Consider the following 25,209-nt stretch of genomic DNA (forward strand, 5'->3'; position numbering starts at 1 on the left):
TAATCACCATGCTTTTATACGGAAAAGAAAGAGAGCATGCAAGAGTTGAATTAATGTTTAGCAGCTCAGAAATGTCACAGGAATAAAATCAGCTAATTTAGATATGTTTGTTGATTTCCTGTCCATTAGATAATAGCAAACATTTTCACATGCTATTTTCTACCATTCGTTATTTACATAGCTTGATGTCGTTGTTATTGGTATAGCTGTACAAATAGAAACTCAGGCGAAAGTCCTTGGATTTTTCTTCATATTAACAAGCATTCATATAAATGGGGGGAAACTGGGAGAAACAATCACATATGTTTTGCTTGGTGCTTCCTCAAACAGCATTTCTTTTGACAATAAAAGCTGAGGTCTGATTTCTTCCAACATTTTAGGATTCAAGATTGTTTTCAGTTTAAAGCAAGAGTAAGAGTGGCCTCTGGTGCCCTGGTAATTGCTAGTTCCTGTGTATTTTAAATTTCTATATTCTGACTAATATCATGTGACTGGGTACCACTACTAATATTTTATCTCTTTCATTAAGTGTATCAGCTAAACTATTGTTACATGGAATGGAAACATCTTTACTAATGGAAAGGAGCCCAAATAAAATTTGTTGAGTCAGAAAATGGATGGTATTCTTTACTTTCCAAGATCCTCTAATCTTAGTCCTTTGATAATCTGTCTAATAGCAAGTTTCTTATTTTTTAATCTTAGTTATAATTATGATTTTTTTAATGTCAGTAACTTTTTCAAACATGAATGTGTTGAATGAATAGTTTTTCTTGCACTGCAACTTAAATTTCCATCTTTGCAAAACAATTCAACAGATGATAGTTATAAGAATTAATTAAGCAAATATTTAATATTCAGAGGCTGCTTTTTTTTACCTGGTAATAAACTATAATTTAATGAGCTAAAATTAGGACAGGAAAGCAAGGTTTTGCATTGCCAAAGATCTGTAATATGGTGCTATTACTTGGTAATTTGAAGAAAAACTCCAGGAATGCATTTTTGAACCTTTTATTTTAAAGAAATCTTATTTCAAGTGAGCTGAGATAGTGATTACTCCTTTGCTGACTTTCAATTATATTACATTGTTTGCATTACACTAGAACATTTTGGGCTATAATAGAAAAATTATTTTTCTTTTGGGAGCCTCAGGAAAGTGGGAACTGTGCCCATGAGGATTCTCAAAAAACAAAACATTTAAGCATATTAAATAGTGACAGACTAAAGAAACAGTTGTGACATTATACAGTGAAATGTCTCAGTTAAGAATTAAGGTACACATATGTTTCTGTTAAGCGTCAACTTCGTTTTCAACACTAATAAGCTGTTCTAGGAAGCATATTAATTAGACAAGCTTCTAGGAATGCAACAATATATTTCAAACTATATAGGGATTTTCCTACTGCAAATAAATATGTTGTTACTATGTTCCTAGGATCTCAGTACATTAGACATAATTTTGTACCATGTATGTCAATGCATTGTTTTCTGGGTCTGACAGACCAAGCTTTGAATTCTTCTCCTGAAATGCACATATGCCTCACTACTTACTTATTAAATCATCTGCTATTGTTTTTAGTAGATGAATCTATAGATCATGAGACTGTGCATGCCAGTGGTTATCCAAGCGCAGGGGTACTCTGCAAAATAATTCTGAAAATGTCTATTTTTCTCTTGACGAGTGTACGCATTGCTACCTTTTCTGAGATTAAATAATAAAATTGTTTATTCCTTTTGTCCCAACAATTTAATGCAGTTTAGGTGTGGTATTTTTTGTGTGTTAGGTGTGTCATACAGGTAGATTCTGTTCCTATTTATGCATCATTAAATTTATCTGTTAGATCACTTGTTACTGCCATGAAAATCTGTTGAAGGAAAGAGTACTGAACAGGTATTACTCAGGCGTATTTGCAAGGCAATTGGATTATAAGTGTAAACAATGGCCTAATTTGAACTGCAGAACCTTTGTTAAATTAATCGCACATAAAAGAAAGAACTGCATATACTTCTTGTATCCTAAAGCTGATATGTAATACAACTATTGTAATATAAATTGAAATAAATTAATTTACAAGACCATGTTACAAATGTATCTCTTTTCTTTCATTCTCCTCTAATGCTTTTGATGTAAATATGAACCTTCAAAAGGAAGTATATCAAATCACTCAACCTGATCCCAACTTTGCTTTTAAGGTAGTCTCAATCACCTGGAAAGCTTGACCTTAGACCATAACAGGGCAAACTCCTCTATTCTGGGCAAAACACCGGCCTGTGAGCCCTGTAAGGAGGTCATCTTCCTCCTTGAGATATTTGAAATGAAAAAAGTGATAGGACAAGTAAGCTAACATCAAGGGAAATCATCCCTGAAATCATTATCCCAACTGTTAGTTGTTATAACTATCTTTGTCACTAATTCTGAAAATTGCTGATCTTCTCTTGAAAGTAGCTCTCACACAGACCTGTCCTTGCCCGGTAAGCAGTGCAGCAAGTGGCGTGTATGGTGTCAGGGATAATGATATTGCTGCTGTCACCTATAGCGTTGCGGGTCGGGTGGAGAACAGCTTCAGCAGAGGAAGAACTGAAGAGGAAAGCACACTTTTCTGAGGTGGCAGTGAACTGGAAGCTGCATTTCTGGGAAKGGAAACCAGAGACTGTGCCCCCTGCTGGACTTATGCCATGCCCCACGCCAGACTTGCAGTAGCTGCTCTGCTTGGGTAGCCTACGCCAGAGAGAGTGCTCCCAGGTAGCATGTGCAGCACAACTGTATAATTATGGTTTACTTCTCATATTAACTATAGCAACTCCCACTGCACACACTTTCTTAAGCTTTTCCTCACCCCCCCCCATCCCCTAACATTCAAGTAATAGCAATTACAGCCTCGCATTTTCAGGACTTCTCCCTATAACCATGGCTGTCCTGCACAAGGGACACTACACCAAGACCCTGGGGTTGCCACTGGGCAAGTTCACCCCTAACGAAGCAACAAGACAGACACACTGGTGTGGCATTCGCCTCGCTAGCTAGTCCCGAGGTGAGTTCTGCATAATTATGTCTTCATAATTATTTAATTTCCCAGCGTGGCAGTAGGGAGGTACGCTCTGCCCAAACAGTGCAAGAGAAGTTTTAGGTTATGCATTTTACCTTCTATCATCATATGCCTTGGTCTTGTGAAAAACCCCAGAACTGCAGGGAGAGGGAGGGCAAGAAAAGGACCCAAAGGTGTGTTTCTTCAACACCTACTACTTGACACTTGAGCCYTGGTCTTACGATGGTCAAGTGTCACGGGGGACCAAGTTACAGGGCAAATCGAAGGCTATATTTAGGAAGAACAACTGGAAGCTATGACAGGAATTCTCTTTTACACTTTGCTTCTAAACTGAGTTCTCCTCCAGCCTGGAGCAGCTCTCAGTGCCATCCAGGCTGAAAGCATCGGAGCTATTTCAGACACATTAAAAGGATCACAGTCAATATCTCAGCTGATAGAAGAAGGCACCTTTTTCAGCATCAAAAGGAGGTGTATAGACTCACTTGACGGTTTGGAACTTTTCTTATATAAGTAAATAAGTAAGCTAATCTTGAAGGGGTTGATTACAAACTTGAAAGACTTATGAAAACTCTTTAATAACTGGCTGCGAGGTAACTGTGGTGGTTATGGGTTTCTGCTTATTTTAATGTCTTGTGCAGCATATTTGCGCTTTCAGAGCAGATTGTTATAGTTATTGCTTTATAGTCTATGGGGATCTTAAAAGATTTAAAGCAGAAATCGGCTTAAATACCTAGTGACTCATAAGAAGCATAACTGTGTATTAGCTTGAATACTGTCATACATACATACATGCTTAGTGTTTCTGTATGTTTGTTATAGCTGAGGGTTTTGGTGGCAAGAGAGGTGTTCTTTCCCTGTAAGCTTAACATGGGACATGTAAGGGGAACAACTGCAATTTAGAAAATAGTATTGCACTTGCCTAGAGCATGTAGTAAGTTTTTGTATGAAAGTCTGGAAGCTGCAAAGTGGGGGCTTCTCTTCCTTCTTCGTAATAGCTGGGTTTCATAGTAGTGCAGTTCCTGTCAAAGCCTTTTTATAAGATAATACACTGCAGTTCTCTGTCCAAAATTACCATTGTGCTTGATGCTTAAGTACTGCAGTGGGGGAAAGGACAGCTTTCAGCAGGGGGGGAGGGCTCTTTCTATTGCCTATATACTAGTGTACATCTTTTGTACAGATTACAAAAGATGGTATTGTGATATCACATTGAATTTAGAGCAAATTGAATAAGCTTATTATCTTTCTGCACCCCTTTCAGAAATTATTTTTAGCAAAGGGAGAGAAGATAGGTTCTTTGTTTTTTAAGGGTTCTTCTCAAAACACTGATTTCTTTCAGTCTGTCAAGTAGTCCTGTTCATGAGTATTTCCACTATGAAGTAAGGAAAGCAAGTGCATTTGCATTGGAAGTCCAGCATTAAATAGCTCCAAACTGAAATAACATTGCCATTGCTTTCTAAGTTTGGCTCTGCATGTGCACCATAAAAGGTAAGAGGTAAGGTGTGGGGAGGCCAAAAAGACACTGGGGAATAAGGCTCTGTGTGTGTGCATGAATGTGAAACCTGTGAAATTCTGAGGTGGAAATTACTGTGAGGAGTAATTTCTTCAAGTTTGCAGACCTGATTGGTATGCCAGGAATACTATAAGCAGCGTAGTGCTCTTGATTCTCTCTGAGACATAGTGAAAGAGAAAAAGTGTTTATAAAAATGAAGTAATAGGTGCATCTGTAATCTAAGGTTTATTTTCCTATGATCGATGGTCAATGCTGTTCTAGAGGGAACCTCAGGAAATGGAGAGAAGGGAACAGAGCCAGAGTAGATTGTCTATTTTTACTCAGTAGCGTGCTGTTGTCCTGATTTCTGTGGCAGTAATGAGGACAGCATGAACTGGTAGGAAAATCACCTCCTCCAAAAGCAGTCCTACACAATTGTATCATACATCTGTCTTTAGGAACCAGTGTCTGATTGCAATCATTTCGAACACAGCCTTCGCATGAACTCCGAGCAGCTCACTGAGGAACGCTATCACTGTGCTTGCTTTAAAGCAGAGATTCAATGTAAATCCTTGTCCATCTAGCTTTAGGTGGCCCAAGAAGCATGTATCAGTTTTCTGAAATGCCTAAACACAGAAGGTGGAGGAGTACATTAAGTGCATTGTAGAAATCTTAGCTTGAATTTCTTTGTGACAGTGTTTATAAAGCAGATCCGCTATGTTTTAAGATGTTTTCTGTTAATTTCCTGTGCTTTTGTTTCCATTCTTCATTTTGATTAGAAAGAGGAAAAGATTATAAGAAAAATGAATTAAACTTTTCTGTATTATAAGTTCCATCTTTCCAATGAACTGGGGGATTGTTTTGTATTTAACCTTGGAATACAACCACTGATTAAGAGCACAGTGCATAAGTATAAGCAGTGTAGCAATCATGAGAAAATGCTTATTTCCATGCATAGTAGAATTTTTAAAAAGGAAAGAAAGGAAACTGGCTGAAGTTTGGGCTTATTGAAATCCACATGAGTTTTGTCATGAACTTCAGTGGCTGGGATTTCAGCCCCAGAACTGAATTCTGATGTTGTTTAAACTGGCTCTGGTTTTAAGTTATTACTACAATGTAAAACTCACAGGAACCATGCTGTTTTTCATTTTGTATGGTGGGATTTTGTGGCAATTTACTGATTTAGCCGAACCAATTCAGCTCAACCTGAAGGCACTTGTGAAGACCATGTCCCCTGCTTTACACTGTTGTGGTTTGGACAGCATGCTTTACAGCTGCAGGTGCAGAGAGAGACCTGCAGTTGCAGGCCATTTTTACTTAAAGTTATCCTGTTCAGAATCATACACAGCTTTAAAGCTCTTGAATAAAGCTGAGAATAGGCAAGGACAAATCTTCCGTGCAGCTGGAGTGATACCATTTCAGACTGAAGCCATCCTACAACAAACAGATCTATACTCTTTGACACTGCTTCAGTGGGACAGTTAAGCCGTTTGCTACACCAAATTCTTTGACCCAATTTTGATTTCTCAGTATATTTCCACTATTCTCTCCTACATATTTTTTCTGCTTTTCTCAGATCTCTTTCTGATGTCAGGTAAAATATTGTAGCCAAAACATGCTATATTGTTGTCAATGGATTCTCTGGTGAACATATACTTATTTCTCACCTTTTAACATTGCTGTTTGTTTTTCACTGTGATGAGATAGCTTAGATACCCAGAATTTGATGAAAGGCTAGTCCGGTTAAAGTCTTAAATCTCAATGGAAGACAGTAAAAGGCCAAGGGGATATTTCAATTAAGCTGCTTGTGTTTGCTTTTTATTTGACCTTTATGGAACCCTTTGATATGTTTGCCTTTGTTATTGTATATTAATTTTGTATCAGTCTATATTTTTATCTGTATAAAGTTTTATGAAAAACTTCAGGTTTTTTTGTCTTACTGCTAAAGAAAATGAATGAATCTATATGATATAAAACTTTGAAGAGAAGCTATTTTGTACCCTGGAAACTGTCAAAGAGAACTTTACAGTTTAACCATCTTAATCATTTTGCAGTCTATACAGATTAGAGATATTTTTCAAGAATATGTGAGTCAGAAGATGGTTATGTCTGCATTTATCAATTTACTTTGTAGTGAGTTACATTTCATTTCAAAGAAGGTTTAGAGTTCTAATAGTTCCTACAAGCATAGTGTGACAGAGGTAGTCATACATTGTTTATCCTCAAATATTTTCTTTAATTCTTGCTCATTTTACAATGCTATTAATATTTGAAAGATTTCTTATCTCTACTCATTATTGTTTTTGATGTGAAAGGTATGGCTCCATTTGTGGCTATGAAAGATTAATCGGGGAAGCTCAGGTGTTCTGTCCCCCGCAGGTGTTCAGGAGGAATAACTAAGCAATTCTGAAACTGAGACTGAAACAGGAGACGGGCAGATGAAATGGAAGCCTGTCAAGAAGCAGCATGGGTTAAGTTCTAGCTTATCTCTCTTAGCTATCAGAATGTCATAGCCTGTAACACTTTCCCATTTTGCTTGCAGGGATACGACTCTCTCTTAAAAATGTCAAAACAGCCAGCATCACATGTCAAAGCCATTCAGGTAAGAGACAGTGTTTATGTTTCTAATATAAGAAAATAATAAACCTCAACCTCTGTTACTTGACAAACTGCATTTTGTTTGTATAAAACAGCACAGAAATACTAACTGGGCATTATTTTTTTAAAATGAAAAAGCTTGCTAGATGTGAAAGAACTCAAAAATATTTACCTGAAGATTGTCCTATAATCTGAGCAGAGAAAAGAATGGGTCAGTTAGGTTGCTTGGTTGATTGTTTGCTCATATGGTCTCTCCCATGTTAAGTTATGTTTGTCTGTGGATCAACTAAGTAAGATATACATCAGCATTAAGAGTAAAAACTTATTCTTTCAACTATTGGATTTTCTACAGAATTAATATAATTTTACTGGAACTATAGGCTAAAAAGATGGCATACCTATTAATATTTTTCATGTCTACATCTCTTTAGGAATAACTATATATCTCCAGTATTTGCTTAATAAAGCATTTTATGTAAAAGCCAAAATAAAATTTTGATGTTTTGATTTTAAAAATTTTGTATGTCTCATATCCTCTTAAATAGTGTCTGCTCATATGGATGAAGTCTGTTGTTATACATCTGTAAAAGAAACAGTTGGAGAATTCTCCCAGTATCATTTTGAAATAGCTAAACGATGGATTAAAGTCATCCTATCACTGATCCCTGTCAAAAGGACAAAATAAATCCTGAATTTTACAGTGTTTTTATGTATTTTGCCAAATGCATTTGCAATGCAATTTTCCCATGAGTTAAAGGTCCCTTGAAATTACATAAGAACCACAAAACAGAATTTCTGAAGTCTGAACTGCTCTCTGCTACCCCAAAATTATATCAACTTAATGGATTAGGGTATCAAGAAGATTAATTACCTAGTATGCTAGACAGCATACTGAARTTGCAAAGCAGTGTATAATGCTAATTCTGATTGTAATCATCAAGTGTACTGGAACAGGCGTGCAAGCTACTGCACTCCAATTCTATTAAAATTAGTGAAAGTTTGCCATTGATTTCATTCAGTTCAAAATTTTGTCCCTCTTAAATACTGACTTTGGAAACATTTGTATGACTAGTGAAAAACTGTAGATAATTTCTAACTCAGAATTATTTACATTTTGCATCTAAGCTTCATGGACACACACAATCATTTTTAAGGAATGAACTTGGTTTAATTTTTTCTATAGAGAAAAGAAGGGGATATTGACTCCTTTCTCAAATTTATGAAGACTTTTAACCTTCTAAATGTAAAAAATGTGTCTAGTTTGTCCATTAAAAAAGATGCTTTTAAATCATTAAGTTTAAGCACTAAGTTTACTATTTTAAGAAACTTCATTTTTTTCAATGAAAACTTTTTCATTGGAAAATAAATTACTTCACAGACTTTAAAATAAATCAAACTCTGTGTCAGAGGTTGCTCCGTCAGGGAAACTTGCCCTGGAATGGATGCCTATTACACTTTGAGTATTCTCAGAACCATGACTCAAAATGTCAGTTCAGTTTTGTATGTTGTGATTCATACATTATGCTCCTTTGCTGTTATGAGCTGCTGCAGTAGGACCTACATCCCCTGGAGAATAGACATGGTGCTGCAGCAGTGGAGATACAATCAGTCCTAATTGTCTGAAGTCTCCCTGGGTCCTTGGGTGTCAGAAGTGGCTCCTTTCTGACCCTAGGAGAGACACGCTGAAACCTTTGCATGCTGATGGCCACTAGATACAAACGTGGAGGAGTTCAGGGGAGTGTCTGGTTCCGGGGAGTGGCTCCTGGGTGATAAATGACCAAAATAGTATTAAGTCCTGGTAATATATTCCTTGCTGCTGACACAATGCTGGGGCCACTCCTGAGCTGCCCTCTCCTGCTCCGGCTGTAGACGGTGTACATAGCTCTAGCTGACAGTTGTCCCTGCAGACACTACTCCCGTCTTTCTCCACCAATGGAGGTGAGGGGTGGCCCTGCTTTCTCTGAACTGTATTCAGAGCTGTCTGAATAGTTCCCTGTTTTCCTTACTCTGGACATGATTATACTTTCCGACTTGCTCAGTCCGCCTTCTGGGCAGTCAGGAGTGGCCATGACACTGTGAAGGATTTATCTGTAACAGTCCTAAACTTATGCACGGCTGCTGGTAATGCAAGACACAACAGTTCCTAATATAGGCACCTTGTCTCCATTAAACAGAAGGACAAACTTATACAAACCTCTAAATATCCCTTTAATGGAGTCAAGCCAGCAATGTATTTCACATTGTGAAATGTGAAATGTGACACAAGCAATGTATTTCACACTGTATTTCACACTGATTTCACACTGTATTTCACACAATGTATTTCACACTGACAAATATTTTTCCTTTAGTCTGTTGAGGAAGATCTTAGTACAGTGTATCATTTCCACTCATGAAAAACTGCAGCGACATCCAAAATGGATGGCAGGCACTATCCAAAACCAAAGAAAGAKGCAAAGCCAATGATTTGAATAATCAAAAATAATTTTTAGTAAGTAATGATTAAAACAATAACCACACCCACAAAAACTGTCCAAAGCAATTATAATTTACATCATCAGAAGTTCAGAACAAAAAATTTCCCATTCAGTATTTCACTGGGTTGAGGAAGAAKGGAGAAGTCACTGAAACTTGTGTCTCCATCCCAGCAGACAGGTGATGAGAACACCAAAGAGGATTTTAAAAACAGAATTGTAAGCTTGTGCTGGTCTCAGCACAACACAGTCYTTACAAAGCTACATTTGCCTGCAGGATTTGGTGCAGTGTTCACCCATTATATGGCTGCTTATTCAGAGGAAAGGAAGAGTTCTGGATTAAGATGGAGAGTTATAGCTCAGGACTCTAGTATCTCTTTTTGGGAACTGCTAGGAAATTAGTCATACTTTCATGTCATACTAGAAATAGTTTGTYGTATAGTTTGTGTTATCAGATCTAGACAGTGTTAAACTATGTTTTAAAGGCTGCTTGTTTTACCAAGTTAATATATAGCATCTGCATACACCTTGTCCAAACTCAGAAGTGACTGCACATACAGCAAACAAAATACTTCAAACTACTTCTGTGTGACACAGAGTGCTGTGAAAATGCTGAAGCAGACCAAAGAATGGCATATTAAATTTAATTAGCAGTCTGGCACTTAGTGGTTCATCTTTGTTTGCTGGACCCTTTTTAGGCACAGCTGGTCTGTCAATCACAGCAGGAAACGCGAGGAACAGGTATCAGAGTTACAGTTTTGTGTCATGTCCTGGGTGGCTGTGGGAGGCTGACTTCTACTACTGAGGCCAAGGGGATGGAAAGCTTCAGTTCAGAAAGAGCAGCAGGAAGAGAGAGCTCTCTCAGGAATAGCTTTAATGTCTCAAGCCTGCAAACTTGTCCAACCACACTAGCTGTAAGGTGCATAAAAGTGTCTTATTCCAGAAAAAAGTAGCTGAGTCAATTAACAAAGCTGTTTTTTCCCCCACTGGAAAATAAACTAATGGGTTAAGTACTGTGATGCTGAAAATACCCCATCTCCTGGGAATTTAATAAGTGCAGATGAAAGGTTTCACAGTACCTAAACTAATGTGCAGTGAAAAAGCATATGAAATGAATACCTAGCTTGTCTATAAAMTACTTGGTCTTACAGATAATAGCTAGGCCCACTGAAATAGCAACATTACCTTGCATTAACATTAGTGGAAAAAGAGAATAAAAGAAAAAGTGCATATTTCTCAGCAAATAGTTTCTTTGTTAGGGTTTGATTACAGCTTTCAGAACATTTGTTGTTACCAAAAACAGGAGCTGTTTTTATTGTAGATACCCAAGATGGGGCACGATCTGCAGGACCATGATTAAAACAGAAGGGTGAGATGATTCATCTTCATTTTATGCAAGTCAGTCAGATGGCAAATTACAATAAAACAGCTCACTGTTTGAAGTTTCTCTGTTTCCACTCAATAACATTACCATTTCACCTGCTGGTTTTACAAGTGGGAGTCATGGTATTTTGATGACATTTCCTAGGAGCAGCTTCTCTTCTGAGATCACGAGATAAGAATAGGTATAAATTGTGCATTTAGTTGATCATGCCATTTGACTTTTAAAATAATCCAGGCTAGGTCACATCAGGAAATTGATACATTTTAACTGCTCTTTTATAATAATGTTTTGTGTCATTCTTTTTTCAAAAATATTTACTTTGAAAATATCTGTTCTAAACCYCATTTGTGTTATGGCTAGAGGCTATCTGACCTCCGACAAAGACAACAGACCAAACCCATTCAGCCATACTGGTATCATTCTGGAGAAAGTTTGTTAAGACCCAGGGCGCGAATGGTCTGTCAGGTTTTTGACCAGGATCAGCCTCCTTTGGCTAGTGACCCCCATGGGAATCCTGCTGCAGATGGGGCTGAGGTGGCTTGGCAACACCCAGCCGGACCTGGAGCTTTGGAGAGCCACCCTGCCTTTTCTCGCTAAGGGATCCTCTCTGCAATGGAGAGCCGCATTGCTAGGCCAAAATGATTTGTACTTTGTAGCCACTTCGGGTGAATTGTGCCCATAAAATCATATTTTAAACACTACTAGCCTAAGCTGGCTCAATAGAATTTTCCTTCCTGACTACTTATGATTAAATGAAGTCCAAATTGGTGTCACTGCTGGGGAAGAGTGTTCCAGTGGTTTCGGTGTTMCTGTGGGATTTGGGTGATTTATACTTAAATCCTTATTCTGCTGCTTACTTTCTAATTGACCTTGACCAGATCAAATAGGCCCAGATCCCTAAAGACACTTTGCTGTCTAGTACTCACTTATTTAAAGTCCAGTGAAGTCAGGGAACACTAGATTAAAAAGCAAGACTTCAAAAGCTTTCTAGGTATCCTTGTTTTTTCACTTTGCATCTTTAAAGCAGAGATGAAAGCATTTCCCTTTCCTACAAGAGTGTTGTGATGAAGCATACATTTAAGGCATAAGTGTCAGAAACTAGGAAAATGTCTATACTCTTGGTGCATCCCTTAAAAGTTCTGTCAATTACCAGCTTTACCTTTATTTATCAGTCACTGTTATATGTATCATAATTTCCTTCTCACAGGCTAATATTAACATCCCGATGGGAGCATTTCGACCTGGTGCAGGTCACCCTCACAAAAGAAAAGAATTTACACCTGAAGTGGAGGAGGTAAGGTTGGTTGTTTTTCCTGGTTATTCAGATTACCAAGCTGTGCAAGAAAACTGTGGAAGGAAGCAATACAAGCTCATGGCATCTTTAACTGCTGGTACCATTTTGTGCATTCCTCCAAACACATTCTGTATCAGTTTGCTTATTCTCTTGCTAGGCTTGGCTGTTCCAGCTAATTGTCTTCCATTAAGCCAGATATTAGACAATATAGAATATATATGCTACACACACACACTGTATATATATATATAATATGTATATATTCATATAGTATTTGGGGCATGGATTACTGGGATCTTAAATTATCAAAATAGAACATCTAGCGTAATGTTATTAATTAGTATTAATTAGTATTAGCTTGTATTAGCTAAAAGAACACATTAGCTAAAAAATGATAAAAAGTTAATTTACTAAGCCAAACAATATAACTGTTGACTCATTTTTCTCCCAAATGGTGATTTAGAGAAAGTTTAAAAAAAAACAAATAAGRAGAACCTGACAGTTTTCTAAATTCCATGTTTACTTGTACCTGACATTGCAAAAAGTCTGCTTTCTGGTTAATATTGGGGTCCATAAGTGAACAGAAAAAAATGTCTTACTGGCCAATAATAACTGAAACATAACTTTGAATTTTTTAAAATGAATTTTTAAATATTAGGAATTGACTCTTTACAGTCAATACATAAGAAAAACCTCTCCAAATATAGTGGTTAATAAATCCAAGTACTGAATTAACCCAAAACCCCACCCCAAGCTGACATTCTCAGGAGTAATTAAAAAAGAAAATGGAATTTAATTGTGAAAATTATTTGCAGAAAAATACTCATTCACCTCTAGCCTTACATGATTCTCCCTGTATGTTACCTTTTAAAAATTCAGAATAGGTTGGATAAACCTTAAAATCCCTACTGGAAAACCACCCCTTCAAAACATTACTCAGTCTAGAATAGAAATTGTCTATAATAAAAGTCCTACCTCACCCTGGAGCAACGGTACTATTCAGCAAGTACAAAGAAGTGAAATACTGTGATCCATCAGAAGGCTAGTTAAGATGCTCCCTGTTGTGTAACAACTGTTATTTAGCCTGCATTTTTTCAGTGTCAGCAGAACACCCTTTAGGCACTACCCTAATTCAAATATTAAATGACAAAAATCCTTCTGGTCTTATGACTGAGCTTAAGAAAAAATAAACATTATTTCGCGCTGAACTTGGATGGCTATTCTGGGGTCCATAACCTACAATGGTAACTGGTCTCGAAAGTTGCAGAGGTGCATGATATTTTTCTTCCACAACTGGCTAACAACTGTGAGACTCTAAGAGATTAAGTGATCAAAATATTTATTCCTTATTTTTCCCCTAAAAAAATGAGAGACCTGAGAGTTGCCTTTAATATTCCACTCAATTAACTTCCTGCTAATGGTTTGACACTGTAAATTCTTACCCATTTACAAAAAGATCCAGACTCCTCCGCACCAAGCACCGTCTAATTTTCTTTTTAGAATGTGTTTAGACACTTCAAGGCTACAACCAACAAGATAATCCACGCATTCCCTCTGTCTTGCACCCTTGCGATTGTGACTGCATTTAGTATGAAAAAACCCTTTGTGTTTCCCGAATAAGCAACCTATGCTCCTGCTCAAGGGATTTCTATAGCAGCAGTGAGGTGACTGGTTTCATTTTGTGCAGAGTGTTCCTGCTTCTACAGAGGCRGAGAAAGACAAGAAACATCTCCCAGGAGCTAAGAAACTTCCAGGCCCTGCTGTCAACTTATCGGAGATTCAGAACATAAAGAGTGAGCTGAAGTTTGTTCCCAAAGCTGAACAGTAGTTGAAATAAGAAGGTGAGTAAAAGAGATGTTCTTTGCATGGCTCTAGGAAAAGCAGGTTGATCTAGAAAAACTTCTGTGTCAAAGGATGGCTTTCCGGTCACCCCAAAGGACTTGGAATTGCACCCCATATTTCAAAGACAAAATATAATTTGTAGAAGAAAAGCTCATAATTCTTGGAATTCTGTGTTCTTTCAAACCCAGAGCATGAAGGAAACTGTGTCTGGTGATATATGGCACCCACCTGCTCTCCTGAAAAATATTTATTCATGATTATGAAAGCTAGTTTAAGCTTTTTGCTTCATGAGCACAAGCTGCAGTTTTACTGAGTATGGGACTTTTATTTGTACACACAAACTACAAAGCAAGTTATTACAGTGATGGACAAGTAGGTCAGTATTTTTAAAATGTGCTCCTTTAGAATGTTAAACTTGGAAGATTTGATCTTAGTTTTACTTCTGCAGTTCAGAACTGACATGCTAATGGTTCCATGCACTTGACCAAACCAATGGGCCTAAWGTCACTTGCAATGACCAAGGACATAGAGTGTGTCTGTGTGTTGGGGGGGGGGGGATCTGTGCTCATTTAGAGTGGTAGCTGGAGACCAGAGAGGCATCCTTGGGCATTGCAGATCACACCAGAGACCTATGGATTAAGCCACTGGTCTATGACAAGTACCACATCTTTCATCTTACTCTTTTTACGGAAATATTCATCACTTCAGCACAGATTGCAGTGTTATTTTCATCTGGTTTACAACAAGGCCTATAAACCTCTGTTGTGCCACATTCTGAGCCTTAAAGCAATTACTGAGCATCTCCATCAATGAAGTTATTATCTAATTCTCTTTGAAAAGCCTGAGTCAGTGAAGATGCATTAGGCAGTAACAATGAAAGTTCAGCTGTATAGATAAATGGCCACACAAAAACCTGGCTCCAATAAGAAAAAGATATTTGTGTCACCAGTAGTCATCTGAACTGCCAATTGTGTCTATTGACAGAAGTCCTTTTTATCATGAAGGGAGGCAGAGGAGTTAAGCTGAGTAAAAGAACATCATCTTGAATTTACTGCACAGAAACATAACGGAAGAACAAAGCAAAATAAAAAAACAGTGCAAAAGGATTCTATAAGAACAGAAATGTTATGGACCAGGGATCTTGAGAGCAATGGCATATAATCAGAGTGAATTGCTCCAGTACGCTGTGCATCATTAATTTATTTTTATGTACAGCATAAATATGCCATTTAGAAGGAAAAATGAACAGTTTTTTTTCCTTGCTTTTACCCTGCTGTGTCATAAAGTTCCTGATATTTTAAAGAAACAGCAGAGTCTTTCTCTTCTGCAAACTTGGGAAAAGGAGAAATAAGGTTTTGTAAAATGYAACATTGTAGTCATTGCACTAAAGCAGTGCCCAGAGAAATATGAATTTTTAATATGAGACTTTAAAGTGCTTTTCCTCTGTAAGAGATATTTAGACATAATATAACTCCATATTTAGTTTCAGATTACTGATATTTGCAAAGTTTACAATCGTTACTTTGTAAGTAGTTTATTGAGAGTCTGGCAGAAACATGGTATGCACAGAGGTTCTCTCTAAGCAGAGGATTTCCATGGGAATGGTTAACCAGGTAAAGGGTATCTTGAAAGTTGTGAGATCACTCTGCAGTCCTTTCCGTCTGTCCTTCTTATGATGTTGTCTTGGTTATTAGATTCTGATGATGACACAGATGGGATGATTAATCACATCGCTTACGGGAACAGAGAGTAAGGCAGAAAGGAGGAGATGGTGAAGACTACTGTGAAGGGATGCTAGTTCCACTTAAGAGGGAATGGCTGTATGAAATAAATAACATTGCTCAGTGGGAAGCAGCAAGTGATCAGAGGGTTCCCATGCTCAGCCATTAAATGCCTGTCCATTGGAAGGGGATAGCGAGTGCTATCCCCTTACTGTCAGTCTCTCCCTCACGGGCTTAATGTCTGGGCATTTTTGTGCCCAAATATGGCTGCAATGATTTACATTCAATACTAAATATGATTACAGCATATCTGCTCATCTAGTTGGTATTAAAAGCACTGCTTTCTTGATTTTAGGTAGTAGAGTCACAGATCGTATCTGAAAAACTAATTTCCAGAAGAAGATCAGATACTGTACTCACTGGAGACTGGGAGTTTGCTTTTAGTTGCTGGAGAGTGATACACTGCACATTTTTATATATTTCTAACTTCCAACAGGGCTGATAGCCATTGCTGCTCTGTAACACTATAGACAAGAAAATCTGCAAAATAATTTAACTTTCACAGAGTATAGAAACCAGCTTGTAAATCTTTATCTTTGAAAGGAGCTTAAATACTGATCTGCTGTTACACAGATATAGGTTTACAGTCTTTATGTTCAGAAATGCTGTAAATTTCTTTTAAGATACAGTGGCATCATTCTGCTACTCCCCTGTTGCTTTTATCCCTCAGTGCCATAAAGAGACCAAAATGCCTGTGGATGAATTCATATCCTTCTTTTCTTCTTGCTAAATTATCAGTAAGCAGGTTGTTGATGGATAGGAAAACTCTAAAGTTCTGGCTTGCTTGAAGAACCCTTTTCCCGACAATTCCTTAGAAATCTAGTTTTGTTGTTTCAGACACGCATATTGTAGTTCCTATGATTGGTCACTGGAGCTATTTGCATTGCCTTGGTTTCAGTTTCTTTGTCTCAAATCCAAATATACAACTTCAAAGAACTGGTGGTGTTAAAAGAGACCAGTCTTACCCATCTGAAACACATGAGAATTTAATTCCAAAGAATGATCAAAGACAATCTTTGCAATCTGTCTGTTAAAAAAAGAAAGAAAGAAAGAAAGAAAGAAAGAATGAAAGAAAAAAAATAAAACGCCGAGACTTGGAGCCTCATGCCTTAGCTTGCTTGCCTGAGTTTGATCATTGCTCAGAAATCAAGTGCTATTTTACTTTTCTCACTGAGCCAGGATAGTCAGGGCGAATTGACCATGAAGGGTTCACAACTTGATGATTCAAGCCTAGAGGAGAAACCGATCAATTTGAATGCTAAATAAACAGAACCAAGTGTGTACATAAGTTCTAAATAAAACTGAAATATAAAGCAATTACTTGCCTCACTTCAACAGCCTTGAGAGGTACTAAATCTAAGGAGTGTCCCCTGTAGGGAACATGAGTTAGTTAAATTGGTCAAGCYCTGACCTGCAGCCTTTTACAAGTCGTGATGTAGTTAGGGAATTGTTGTATGACTGACCATGCCAATACAGTGAAGATTATCTTTATTTGCAAGAAATTCGCACTCACATCTGCCAAATACTTAGCTTCATGACCAAGACAAGGTAACTGATTTTCATTTCTACAATCATAGATTGACTGATCAATAGAATATGTCTGTGTAGAGTCCATACTGATGGATGAATGCATTCTTTCTTATTCATAATTTGGAAATATATGCTGTCATATATCAGAATAAATTCTTTTTAAACATGCACAGTAGAGGGACTGGCTTTGTTGGTATTTTTATATTTCTTCAGGTGCTCTGCAGGAAATATCCACCAAAACTGGTGGGATAATTCCAAATTCTGTAAATAATTTCCATTATGCTATGATCCTATAACCTACTATAATAAAAGTATCAAAAAACATACCTAACCATATCAAAAAGATTCCAGAAGTTTCACAACAGCAACAATTGTTTCTAACACTTCCTCCTAACATTGTTTGTCATTGGATTACTTCAGTAAATGGCAGGTCAATGTGGTCAATTTTGTTATCATACATCATTTTAGTCCATGTTTTCTTGCTCAGAAATACAAATACCTGTGTATTTCCAGTCACTAATGCCAACTGTACACAGTGCAAACACATCAGCAAAAATAAGGAACGTGCAAAACAGGAGGTTGGTCAAAGTAACATTGAACACGACAACCCTTAATTACTTACAAATTCATTGCTATCTTATTTTTCTGTTAGAATAATTGTGTTAAATATCTTTAGTTTTGCTCTTTGAYCAGATTGGATCACCAAACATAGATAGGCATGTTAAGTTCATAGTTCTGAATATAATAGGTTGTGAGAGGGATATAATTAATAAGATGTCATAAAACTGGATCCATTGGGTCATAAAGCGCTTATTGGTTAAGATATTCCTGCCGTCATCCCTTCCTGCTAATCTATCATCTATAGTTAATTAATTAGCATATTCCTCTTTGTCATAAATAATTTTATTTTTTCTTCTATAAAACTGCAGATGATGTTTGATGTAGCTAATTTTGATATAAAATATGAGTTCTGTTGTGGTTAGTTTCCTTTTATTCAGCCACATTTTTTTTCTGTTGCTCCCTTTGTACGCCCACATTTCTACATGCACAACAGGCAAACATGCACAAAATAAAATAGTAACAAAATAACACCTTCTAATCAGTTAAATATGCTTCCTATTGAATAAATAATGGCAGGAAGCATTGAATKTGTGACAAATGGAATATGAGATGGCTGTGACTGATTGCTGATTGTTTTGATATCTCATGTGACAACTAGCATGCTGATTTTACCTGGAAATGTGACTGAGTACAACCAATATTTCACCTCCTTGTGTATATTAATTGCAACGAATTTCTAAGCTCATGATTGGGTTCTCTCCTTATTCTGTAGCCCTTTATATTGGTGTCCTTAAATATGTGGATTTGTGTAAGAAACCCTTTTACAACTTCAATTAATGTGTCTTGAAGGGCCATGGAGTCTGCATCCTGGATTCCAGTTTGAAAGGGCCTAAACCTTCAGGTAGCATAGTCCAGTCTTTTCCCTTTTAAGGACTATCCTTTTCCTTTCAAGGATTATCAAATTAACAGTTACTGGAGGAACTTCTCCAAAAGTGAAAAGGGGAATTTACTGCCTAGTTTCACAGTGTGGAGTTATAAAAAATCTTTGTTAGGGACAAATGGGCAGCAGGCACAGGACTGTTTCCTGTTCATGTCGGAAGAAGGTCTCATCATGACACCAATAATGATTCTAGTTAGACTGTCACCAGAATTTGGTCAGACAAGATTGCTAAGCCAGCTGCCTTGACTGTTATTAACATGGTGCCTGTCTGGTTCAAGGTGTGAGAAATTTGCAGCGAGTAGCTATAAATAAGCTGTTGGCTTCATCTGGAACCCTAATAGTGAAAGTAGCTTGAATCCCGAAGCATAGAGTTGATTCTGGTGTCAGGCTATAGAAGATGCTGAGGTGTATATTAAGGGTGTGAGAATAAGCAGGTAGCAAAAACTTTTGAGGGCAGCTTGGACTTTGCCTTGCTTGCAACATTGCCTCCTCTGTACCACATTAGGAGCCTTGCCTTACATAAAATGAGGAATCTTGTCAGCAGAGCAACTTCTGAGACTGGCAGCACTTGGAGAAGAAAGAAAAAGGGAAAAATACAGAGGCCCCTAGAGGATAGAGCACTTAAATCCATACTTAAAAGATGTTCCTTGGAGTTGCTCTTGATTATTTACAAAAAATGTCAATCAACCTAGCCTGAAAATAGGCACTGTAATTTTTCCCATTGAGTACTGTGGAAGTTAATTATAGTTTCATGCTATATGCTGTTTTTAAGCTGCATATCAGTTGAAAAGGGGACATTTACTTCCCCCTGTGTCACTATTGTGATACACATTTCAATCGTTGCATCTATCACATGCTCAGATAGACCAGAAGGACATGGGTGAACAGAGATACAGTGAAAAGCAAAGTCCCTGGCATCTTCTCCAGCAAACACATCTAGTGCCTTGCTTGTTGAAGAACTTTGATATGGTATGAGCTCTTGAAATAGCCTCATAATTTTAAGAAGATGAAGTCATTTGACTAAGCCCAAGTAGCCAAACTTCATGTGAGGAAAGGGAATTTTACATCCAGAGGATATCAGGATGGGCCAAGAGTTAAGGTTGTCTTACCTGGAGGGAAACAACAGGATCAAGAATAAGACTGTGATTGCAAGAATTTCTGTCATTCTATTTCTACACATTATCTATCTATGCACCCACTCACTGTTTGGCTTGTATAAATGTCAGATCAGTTCTTGCCTTTTCTTACCCTTGCTTTCCTAGCGTTCTTCATTCTTTAGTTCAGAATTGCCAGATTAGCAGTGCTCAGGAATTTCATGGCCAGTTATTAATTTTGCCAGACCCCTTCACTTTGTAAAATTGTCTTAATAAACTAAGTAATTGAGGAGTTTTACGATTTTTTTAACAGCATGTTTAAGTTCTGTTTTGCCTTCCAGGTTTTTTGAGTCCTTTTATATCATGTTTTCCCACTTTCTAAACCAGTACAACTAGAAATTTATTTGAAAGAGAAAACTAGAATTCCCAAGAAATAACATCCAAGTAACCCTTGGAATCATGTTATCTCCTGGAGCAAAAATAAAATYATTTGCAGTCTGTTTCCCAGGGTTTCCAAAGCTAGCTCCTTGTCTCTGAAATGGCCGGCAGCTGTCCGCTGTCAAGTGCAAAATGAAAGGATATTCTCTGCCACCAAAGAAATGCTATGGTAAGCCTCCAGCAGGTCCTTCCTCAGCTCTTTGCAACTCAGGGAGAGGTTTCTTCCGTATTCTCTTTTTGAACAGCAGAAGTGAGGAGGACAGCAACAGACTGGAGACACTTCAAGAAGCTTGAAGGTGTATGTTATTATGAGATTTATTTTACTGAATTAAAAACAAGGCATGCCTTTATGAACTCCAGATGCTCCCACATGAACCGGTTAGACAGAAAAAAACTCTAGTGTTTTGTAGTTTTGAAATGGAACTAGTAATTTCAGAACAAACTCTGGAAAATCGGGCAACATTTTGCTCCAGAGCAAACAAGAACAAATTTTTTCAAAACATAAAACAGGCAAAACAAATAACTGTCATTTACCAACTATGTCTTCAAACACTGTTTTTTTTATTGGAAGAGAGAAGTACAAATTAATATCTCAAAGAATTGTCATTTTTTTAAAGAAGCCTATAGTGTGACAGGAAGCCTTTACAGGTTTTTAGAATGTAAACATGTTATGTACTCTTCTACCATCACCATATTCAGCATCTCATTTCCAGAGCGTTTGCCAGAACAGGCCTCTACACAAGTATGGAGGAGGTGACTTCATTTAGCCTCTCACTCTGAAACTTTAATGCCCTTAAGACAAATAATATTTCATATAGTAGAAATATGATCCCACAAATTTCTACTCCATTCCAGAATGAGAAACATCAGTTTTTAGACTGGAAGAAATTTCCAAGTATTTTGTTTGAAAGCTGAAAACTGTCTACTTTTTTCCCCCCTCCCTCCCCCCCCCCTTTTTTTTTTTTTGAAATGAGTCACTATTTAATAGCTACTTTCCTTTGATCACTCTACTTTGTTGGTTGCTTAGCCTTGAACTTTTATTTTCAGGCTGATTTATATGGAAACCTCTAAATTCCATCAATGCTCTTCTTGACAAATTTTCTAAAAACTAAACTTTCCAGTCATTTTCTTGAGTTGGATGTAACTGTTGGGCTGACATCTCTCAAATGAAGCTTAGAAAGGCACGAAGCCGCCTGGAGATGTCAGACATGGAGGCATCAGTGAACTGTCAAGTTGCAATAAAGTCAGTAGGTTATTTCTTCCTTACCTCTGCTATAGGTATTAAGTAGTATGAGCGAACTGCATCACTAAAAACTAATTACCCTTTAAATACGTTCCTCTTAGAAATCTCAGAACATCCTATCAAAAATCCCTAAAACTTTAGGCCTCCATTAGGGCTATTTGCTGTGCGAACAGATACTGATCCTTGGAGAATATCCTTTGACTTAAATGGAGCTTGCCCTGAGGCATGCATATACGAATCCAGGCAGAACTAATTGCAAGCAGGGAACACAGGCATTAGAAAGTATTTGGAGGAAAGGAAAGAAGTCGTACTCAACACTATTAAATTGCTGTGAATGAGGTGAGAACAGTGCTGTTTCTCTGTTCCTGGGAACTGCCCCAGCAGCTGAGGCTAGGAGCACTCAGACATTATCATGACAGGCATCATGGAGAACCCAAAATAATAAATAATTCCAGTCATTAACTTTAAATAGTTCGAAATTGGTTCAGCACAAGGGTTTTAAAGTACCTGCACCAGAGTTAAAAGGCTAACTGCTTTTGAATACATCAAACGAGACTCACTGCATTATTAACAGCTCAGCCAGTTTTATCAAATCTACATAAATTGTAGCCAATTAAGTTGACAGTGTGATCTGAAATATTATGGCTCTGCTGTGATAATCAAATGAATTTTTCGWCTCCTAAATTTAGTGCCTCATCATTTTGTTTTATACTTTTTATTMATTTCATTTGATAAGAGACTACCTAATTATGTTTCCACAGCCCTATGCTCAAGAACCACATAAACTAAAGTATTGCATTTTGGAATTGTTGTCATCTCTTTGAAAATTTTGGCTCAATATTGCACAGCACTTGTGATCTGTGTCTGCGAGCAGGCCATTTCCACATGGCATGCCTTCTTTATAGTTAGGATTAAAGCTGCTTCAGCCACTGAGTTACTCCTCATGTGCACCAGGTTTTGAAAGATGTCGCTTTTTTTTTCAGTGTCAAGGCTACCTCTGTTCCACATGTGAGTGCAAATTCCTTGTGATGTTGAATAACATTGTATAATGGAGGCTATAGCTAGAGCTCAGGAGGGCAATGGTCCCAACACTGGCCTACAGTAGTAAGGAAGTATTATGCTGCACACAGTATTGTTTTTTGCTCTCCCTGCCTGCTGCAGTTTTAACTTCCTAATTTCCCTTTGACCCACAGCAGCATTCTCAAATGCAATGTATTTCCATGCAATAAGAGAACAAGCCACACAACATAAGTATGCACATCCTACAGGTATATATGTATGTGTGTGTGTGTGTGTATTTTTACTCTTGGTGTTGGACATACTTTATTTTTCATACTTGATTTGCTGCAGGTCAGAGCTAGTTGAAAGGAAATTCAACTGAACTAACCTTTACTTGAACTTGAGATCAAGTACGAACTCTGACTTTCTCCATTTCCATTTAGTGGTTACATTAGTATGACTGTATTTTTTTCCCATCACAAATGGCCAAACTCTGTATACAAACATGAGTTTAATAAAAGCAGAATAACACCTCCCCTCCACCCCAGAATCAGTGCCCAGAATTTACTCCCCTACTTTGATAAAGTTACCTTAATGTTGCTTTTAATTTAATAATTCTGTTATTCAACTGCTAAAAAAAATAAATCGAGTTCTTCGGCTTTTAGTTCTCCCGGGTCTTTGTTCCTGTTTGTTGCCTCGGAGCAAACCTCATCTTAAAATCGCTGTTATGCCTGCCTGGCTATAGAGAGCCATTCGCAATCGGGGAATGTAAGCTGGGAGCGAACAATAGCTGTGGCAGTGAATGCCCTGATGGAAGAAGTGGGCTACAGCTGTACTTTCCCCATTTCCTAACAAATGAACCAAGGGAGAGGCAGGCCAGCTGCTCTATGTCAGTGGCTGTGTAAGTGCATTTTAACAGCAGGAGTAGCAGTAATGCTGGCACACACACGGAGAGAGCAGAACTGGCAAAAATAGCTTTTACAGAGGAAACATCAAAGAACAAAAACTGCCCCCAAAGCCAAACTGCTGCTGTTCAGAGGGAAGGACATCATGACAATAACTAGATGGTGTTATTTCAAGGCTTTTGAAAGGTGTAGCCTTTATATTTAAGATGGAATCAGCACAAAGCATGTACTGAAATGGAAGAAAATATACATCTGAAGACTTAAAATCGAATATCTGAGCTTAACTAGGCAGAAGRCAAGGAAAAGTAAACCTGCAGTTGTTTCTGTTTGCAAGTCAGACTGTTCTTGACTGTAGTATTCTTCCCCAAAGGCAGTCAAAGACCAGGATAGAGTATATCCTGCACAATGCAGGACATTTACTTGAGAGTCTCAGCTCTTTCTAAATGTTGAATTTCTAAGTGTCCTTGCTTTTGTGATTTCGTCTGAAAACACATGAATTGATCCGTTCCTCTAGGGTTTGAACTGGAACTTTTATTTTGGACCAAAAAAATGAAAAATGCTCTCTCTCTCTCTCTCTCTGTTACTCCTTAAGAGAAGGAGTTCTCTCTCTGAAGGATAGAGACATAGTTTCAGTTTTTCAGTCCATTTGCCAAAAGTAAAGTAAGCTCAGATGGGGATGTACTACTTCTTAGTTTAAACCCTTTGTACAAAAAGTACCAAACTAGGCAATACCACAGAACTGTAGTCTTTTCCTCTCTTCAGATGCTTTTCCTATTTTTCTTCTTAAATTTGACAAGTTTTGCAAAAGATTGCTACTAGATCTTATGGCAATAATTAATTTGGGGGTTAATATCATATGCCCATTTAAGGAGCAGTTAATTTTTGCCTCTCAAGTTACCATAGCTTAATATGTTTGTAGACAACATTGGAGTCACTGTTGAGCATGTATGTACTTCTCAATCCAAGTGAAAAGCTATTGGCAGTTTGGTTGAAATTAAAGAAATCTATTTCCCTGAGGCAGGCTGAGAGATAGTTTAATTAGCTCCAACTTCTAAAATGCCTTACTTTAATAGAGATCATGTATGTGATTGGAGACTGGTTCCCAGAGAAGTTTGTGCTGATTTGAGGCTAGAAGCCTCACTTTTGAGCTAAAATTTTGCCATTCCTAAGCAAAGGAAAGTCTTCAGGATCCTGCTGCAGTGAGAGTTTCAGCATCTAACCAATTCCCTCAGGGCAAGCCTCAGATATAAAAATCAGGTATGCTGGCATTAGAGTGCCTTCAGGCAATGCAGCTTTGCTTGATGTCCCTCAGCCAGTGACAGGGGGGTTATAAACAGCACAGGGATCAGGTACATTTGGGCAGAATGATGCAGGGAGCCRTCTCAGGTGACTGTCAGCTGGAGGACAGCAGAACTGTGCACCGCTGTAAACTTGGGTGCCACAGAGAAGCACTGCAAGCCCTGTGCAAGCTCTCTCTCTACCACGGAGATCATGCTCTTGCAGGATCTACCAGTAGTTGCACTAAGCCCTATTCAACACCTACTGGCTGGCTATCTACACTGTTAAAGAGGGGAGCTGATGGGGAACTAAAGC

The 25,209-nt window shown here is 37.8% G+C and overlaps 1 protein-coding gene across 6 annotated transcripts in view; it reads left to right on the forward strand.

Moving 5' to 3' along the window:
- Positions 1-3,356: 3,356 nt before the first annotated feature.
- SMPX (small muscle protein X-linked) overlaps positions 3,357-25,209 on the forward strand; it is a 40,831-nt gene continuing 18,978 nt past the window's right edge. The window contains exons 1-5 of one of the 6 annotated variants that reach the window (XM_085310876.1): positions 3,357-3,532; positions 7,076-7,135; positions 12,197-12,283; positions 13,971-14,124; positions 16,202-17,223. In XM_085310876.1, coding sequence (XP_085167002.1) covers positions 7,097-7,135; positions 12,197-12,283; positions 13,971-14,111 — 267 coding nt within the window. In that variant the 5' untranslated portion in view covers positions 3,357-3,532; positions 7,076-7,096 and the 3' untranslated portion in view covers positions 14,112-14,124; positions 16,202-17,223. Of the gene's footprint in view, positions 3,563-4,385; positions 4,530-7,075; positions 7,136-12,196; positions 12,284-13,970; positions 14,125-16,201; positions 17,224-25,209 lie in introns of those variants that run through there. The other 5 variants (XM_085310878.1, XM_085310877.1, XM_085310874.1 and 2 more) reach the window with 5 other exon arrangements.

The sequence above is a fragment of the Rhea americana genome, unplaced genomic scaffold (assembly GCF_003343005.1).
Source record: "Rhea americana isolate MKP2758 unplaced genomic scaffold, rheAme1 scaffold_329, whole genome shotgun sequence".
NCBI lineage: Eukaryota > Metazoa > Chordata > Aves > Rheiformes > Rheidae > Rhea > Rhea americana.